The 6,455-nt window shown below is 41.4% G+C and overlaps 1 protein-coding gene across 1 annotated transcript in view; it reads left to right on the plus strand.

The window, feature by feature from the left end:
• The window catches only part of LOC308679230 (transcription factor E2-alpha-like), a gene marked incomplete at its 3' end in the record, with an annotated part of 98,889 nt that extends 94,326 nt beyond the window's left edge, over positions 1-4,563 (plus strand). The window contains exons 11-12 of the mRNA XM_081346820.1: positions 3,174-3,337; positions 4,491-4,563. Coding sequence (XP_081202946.1) covers positions 3,174-3,337; positions 4,491-4,563 — 237 coding nt within the window. The remainder of the gene's footprint in view (positions 1-3,173; positions 3,338-4,490) is intronic.
• Between the last annotated feature and the right edge of the window lie 1,892 nt (positions 4,564-6,455).

A 6,455-nucleotide genomic window follows, 5' to 3' on the forward strand; every position in this document is an offset into this window, starting at 1 on the left:
CATCTTTTTTACATCGTGGTGACCAAAACTGGATGCAGTATTCCACGTGTGACCTTACCAAAGCATTGTAAAGTGGTATTAACACTTCATGTGATCTTGATTCTATCCCTCTCTTAATGCAGCCAAACACTGTGTTGGCTTTTTTGGCAGCTGCAGCACACTGCTGGCTCATATTTAAGTGATTGTGCACTAGGACTCTAAGATTCCTCTCACAGTTACTACTATTGAGCCAGGTACCACCTATACTATACCTGTGCATTTGATTTTTCTTTCCTAAATGTAGAACCTTACTTTTTTTTTACCACTGAATTTTATTTTGTTCGATAGTGCCCAGTGTTCGAGTCTGTCCAGATCCTCCTGTATCTTAAGCCTATCTTCTGGAGTGTTGGCTATTCCTGTCAGCTTGGTGTCGTCTGCAAATTTGATGAGTTCCCCTTCTGTCCCCTCATCCAAATCATTGGTGAAGATATTGAAGAGCACTGGGCCCAAAACTGAGCCCTGGGGCACCCCACTACACATTTCCCTCTGTGTAGATGGAGTTCCATTGAGGACCACACACTGAGTATGGCCAGTCAGCCAGCTACGAATCCGTCTGGTGGTAATGCTATCTAACCCACGTTTTCTATCTTATCAAGTAGTAGGTTGTGGTCTATCAAATGCCACAAGCATTTTGTCACAAGTCTTGGTACATTTTGAGCCTTAGCTTTCCTGACTTCATCTTTGCAGGCTTGGGCTATTTGCTGATATTCTGCCTTAGTTATGTGCCCCTCTTTCCACTTTTTATATTTGTCCTTTTTGTCTTTCAGTTTATCAGAGAGTTCTTTATGCAGTCATGCCGGTTTATTTTGAGAGCTGTTATTTTTCTCCATTGGTATTGTGCAAGACTGGGCTTTTATAATCTCAGTTTTCCCAAGGTTCTTGGGTTGTTTTCCCTCTGAGGATTCTCATCGATGGAGTCCTTCCCAAGCTCTCTAAGTTTATTGAAAATAAAGTCCAAGATCTAGTTTGTCTATTGCTTGTGCTTGCATAATGTTGAATTCCAATTTTGCATGATCACTGCCCCCCCCCCCCAAGGTTTCTGTAACTTCCACACCTTCTATCATTTCATCTCTGTTAGTGAGAATTAAGTCCAATATGGCTGATCCCCTAGTTCCCTTCTCTACTTTTTGGGAGACAAAGTTGTCTGCTAGGTTTGTCAAGAACCTCTTTGATCTTCGACTTGGTGCAGTTTGTCTCCCAGTTGATGTTAGGGTAGTTAAAGTCCCCCATTAATATTGTGATGTGCTTCCTACATACCTTAGTTAACTGATTAGCAAAAAGTTCATCTATTTCCTCTGTTTGGTTGGGTGGCCTATAGTATACACCTATGGCAATGTCATTCACACACACACCCCTTTTATATTGACCCAAATGCATTCAAGACAGTTTTCATCATTGTTGTGCTTTAATTCTATAGAGATGTTATTTCTTATATATAGTGCAAACTCCACCTTCTCTTTTTAAATCAAGAAAATCATTGGCACTATCGTCAGTTGTACTCTTGGTTTTATATTTATAATGGACAGTGATTTTGTATCTATTCCATATTCCCAATGTGGCACATCTCCAGTAACGGTTTTTGAAATCTACACTAACTTTGACTTTATTGTACCACAAGTATCCATGCCACCCATATGTCAGGTAAATGTTCTTCTAACTCTTAAGTCTTTTACTTCTCACCTACATCCATTCTTTCATCCAAATCAAACAATAAACTGCAAATTACGATTTCAGATCAGGTCAAGCCAGTCCTCCTCTGTCCTTTGCATCTCGATAAAATCTTATATTTAGCTCTTGGTTGTTTCCCTTGCAATACAAACTTAGGTACAGGTAGTCCTCAATTTACAACAGTTCACTTAGTGATCGTTTGAAGTTACAATGGCGCTGAAAAAGTGACTGATGACCATTTTTCACACTTATGACTGTTGCAGCATCCCCATGGTCGCGTGATTTACATTCGGATGCTTGACATTTGCAGTGTCCAGGGGTCACGTAATCACCTTTTGCAATCTTTTGACAAGCAAAGTCAGTGGGGAAAACAAATTCATTTAACCATGTTATTAACTTTAACGATTGCAGCGACCTATTTAACAAATGTTGCGGAAAAAAAGTCATAAAACAGGGCAAAACTCAACAAACTTCTCACCCAGCAACATAAATTTTTGGCTTAATTGTGGTGTAAGTTGAGGAGTACCTGTATATCTTTTTGCCATTGTTTAAATGACACATCAGTTGTCAAAACAAGTATTGTCTGAAAGAGAAACATCATTCTAGGTAAGACATTTATCTTTATCACAGAAATTCTTCCCAACAGTGACCGTTATCATTTCTAGCATCTTAGCTTGCCTTTTTAAATTTCATTCCATATCTTCACATAATTACCCAAATATTTTACTTCCTTCTCAATCTTTAAAGCAGATTTCTCTATCAGTTCTCTTTCATCCACTATTTTTCATGTTTTTTATTAATGTTTTTTTATTTTCTGGGTACTAATCAGTGGGAATGCAATGTCATCCAAAGAGGAGCAAATTATTTTTCTACAAACAAGAACTTCATCTTGTTAGTCCCAGAGGTGCTTTTTCCAAAAGGCAACTGGACTGCCCTTTTTTTTATTTTTTTTCTTTGAAAACGTTTCGCTTTTCATCCAAGAAGCTTCTTCAGTTCTAACTGAGTTGAGTTAGAATTGAAAAAAATAAATAAATCCTGGATGAAAAGCGAAACGTTTCCAAGGAGGAAAAAAAAACAAGAACGTCTGTTGCCTTTTGGAAAAAGCACCTGTGGGACAATCATGACCGGAATGATTGAGAATCTCCACAGATAGACATCTTGTTGTAGAGTTCAACTTCAGGTCTTTTGTTTTTTCTTCTTTTTTTTTTGGGGGGGGGGGGAGAGTCATAAAATGGGGCAAAACTCTCCTAACAACTGCCTTAGTTTGACAACAGCAATGTTGGGCTCGATTGTGGTCCTAAGTCGAGGACTACCTGCAATGCTTTCCTGAGGTTCACGTTCGGAGTAAAAAGAAGCTTTGTCTCCTAAAATTCTAAAGTGAGTCTCAAAGGAGAAATATAAGGGAAGATCGCCGTAGTGTTTCCCCTTCCTCCCTTTGTAAATGCCTCTCTTTGTTCCCCTTCTAGAATTATCAGATGCATTCGGGCGAAGTCAACGGTGGTCTCCCGTCAGTCCCTGGATTTTCTTCAGCCTCCACTCAGTATGGAGTGTCCAGCCACACTCCCCCGATTGGAGGGACAGAAAATGTCCTGGGTAAGTTTTTTCTCCAAAGCCATGGAAACACATTTAAGTTCTTCCTTTTTTTTTGTTTTAAGGGTGGAGCTGCCATAGGAACTTCCAAAGTTTATTCTCTCTCTCTCTCTCTCTCTCTCTTTTAAGTCAAGAGTGGTTAATAAAATATTTCTTGATTCTGCTTAATTTCGTGTCAGGCAGAGAGGCAAGAACCCAAATAGTAGCCACAATGATGCGATGGAAACCAACATCTTGATGTTATAAACATGAGGACAGATATTTGGTCACAAACCTTATGATTGAAAACATTAGTTCCAATAAGATTGAAATACTAGAATAACAGAGTTGGACGGGACCTTGGTGGTCTTCTAGTCCAACCCTCTACTCAGGCAGGAAACCCTATAACATTTCAGACAAGTTGTTGTCTGACCTTTTCTTAAAAACCTGCACAACTTCTGGAGGCAGGTCATTCCATTGATTAATTGTTCCAACTGTCAGGAAATTTCTCCTTAAGTCTAGGTCGGTCTTCTCCTTGATTAGTTTCCATCTGTTGCTTCTTGTTCTACTTTCAGGTGCTTTGGAGAATAGATTGAACCCCCTCTTCTTTGTGGCAGCCTCTTAGATATTCAAACACTTTGAGATTATCACAGAAATTTCAAGCCCTTCGGTGGGTTTTAGACCCAGAAGCATACTGTTGTTGTTGTTAGCTGCGAAGTCATGTCCGACCCATCGCGACCCTATGGACAACGTTCCTCCAGGACTTCCTGTCCTCTACCATCTTCTGGAGTCCATTTAGGCTCACGCCTACTGCTTCAGTGACTCCATCCAGCCACCTCATTCTCTGTCGTCCCTTTCTTCTCTTGCCCTCAACCTTTCCCAGCATTAGGCTTCTCCAGTGAGTCCTTCCTTCTCATTAGGTGGCCAAAGTGTTTGAGTTTTAGCTTCAGGATCTGACCTTCTAAAGAGCAGTCAGGGTTGATCTCCTCTAGGACTGACCGGTTTGATCGCCTTGCAGTCCAAGGGACTCGCAGGAGTCTTCTCCAGCACCACAGTTCAAAGGCATACTAGGCAGCACCAACTATGGTGGGGGGGAAGAAGAACGGGGCCAAAATAACTCTGGATGTGTCTGCTTCCTAATCATACACCCACATAACCTGCTTTGGGTGCACTGCCACTCTTCTAACAGAGCTTCCTCTCCTTGTGTCTTCCAGGCACATGAAGGTTAATCCCTCAAGAGTGGCTTTGGGCCAGAGGAGCCCAGCAGACGGAAATAGGTCTATTTAGCTTTAAGCCCCTGTCTGGGGGACGTACTTAGTAACGTCTCCCCTCTTCGACAGCCAGACATAGAATCTTCATCCCTTACACATTTATTACATATAGACTTGGAGACTTGCTTTTAATCCTCCTGCCCTCTCCCCCCCACACACACACTGCTGCTTGGGGAGGGGAGGAAAGAGACTAAACGTCACTTAAATTCATCCGCAAGATCACTCAAAATCATTTTTACACCAGGAAATGGAGATTACTTAAGAAAGCGGCCATGTTTTAATTTTAATCCATTTCAGTCATAGAGGCCCCCCGAGTGGGACAAATACAGAGGTCCCTGCGGGTTGCTGTCATAAACAAGGATTAGAAAGGGGGGGGATAATGCGGATCAGGGAAGAAGAGATCGGGTGGTTTTAGATCCAATGGGAAAATGCTGGGAGCTGACGCTGAATCCAGCTTTCTGGTCACCTCATTCTCACGTGAACCTGTTACAGTCCTTTCCTCTGAGCGTTAAATTTAATAAAATGAATGATCGTTTTATTAACAATTAAGTGAATAAAAGAGGTAGGCCATGAGTTCAAGTCTCACCTTAATCATGAAAGCTGGCTGGGTGGCTTTGGGCCAGCCACTCTCTCTCAGCCCGACCCACCTCACAGAGTAGATAGGGGTGGAGGAGGTTTATTTGATACGTTCCCCACCTTGAGTTGTTTGTAAAAAATAAGAAAGACGGGACACAAATAATTTTCCAGCAATTAAGAAATTAAATAAAGAGCCGCAATCCCTTTGAAACGGTCTCCAACCCCTTCTATAGATTTGGGGAAAGCGGTTGGTGGTGGAGAGTCAATGGGAGGTTTTTAGCTTATCGGTTTCCCCAGGAAAGTGATTTGGCCCTGGGTACTAAAACATCAAACATCATCAGCCCCTCCTCATGGACACATCCTGCCCCCCCCGTCACAAAATCTGAGTGGAAAGGGGCCAGTTAGAGCCTCAGAGCCCATCTCTGTTGAGGAAGGAAGCGTTTTAGCCAAGGAACACGGGGAGGGGGGGAAACACCATTTCTCATGTTTTCCTAAGCATTTGCATTCATCCCATCCCCAGAGACAGATGGGGGACGGACATTCTATGGATTTAATGTTGTAGCTATTCCTCGGAGTACCATTGCTTTGTTCTGTTTGATTTATAATGGGTTCTATTTTAATGTGTTTTTTTCCCTGTTATTAGCCACTTTGAGCCTGGTTGGATTGAGTGCATATAACTCTTTGAAATAAATAAACAAAATGTGAATTCTTTAGTTTGGACAAAGTATTTTCCTGTTCTAACACTTTGTCCCAAGTGTTCGATAACATGAGACATTTGAGCATTCATTCTTATATAAAAATGGGAACTTGGAACACGTTTTGGCTTTTAGCTTTATTTCCTAGAGTCATAATGTTTGGGAGGTGACAGTCAATGCTACATAACACCCAGCCTATAAACAATTGGAATACAGTGGTGGTTTTTTTAAGTTAAAATTCCCAGCAGGAGCAACAATTAAGGCAAAATGCATTTTTATATCCTACTTTAACAGCAACAGAATAGCGGAGTTGGAAGGGACATTGGAGGTCTTCCAGTCCAACCCTTGCTCAGGCAGGAAACCCTATACAATTTCAGACAAATGGTTGTTCAATTTCTTCTTCTTAAAAGCCTCCAATGATGGAGCACCCACAACCTCTGGAGGCAAGCTGTTCCACTGATTAATTGCTCTCACTGACAGGAAATTTCTCCCTACTTCTAGGTTGGTTCTATCCTTGATAAATTAAAAATAATTTCTTTGGTAAGTTTTTCCGTAAGTTGGATGATTAAGTAGCACTGATCAGGGATGACCCGTGCCGTGTATGTTGGCATATCTCCAATAAAGAATGGGTGATCAA

Source organism: Vipera berus (genome assembly GCF_964194415.1).
Source record: "Vipera berus genome assembly, contig: HAP1_SCAFFOLD_62, whole genome shotgun sequence".
Classification (NCBI taxonomy): Eukaryota; Metazoa; Chordata; class Lepidosauria; order Squamata; family Viperidae; genus Vipera; species Vipera berus.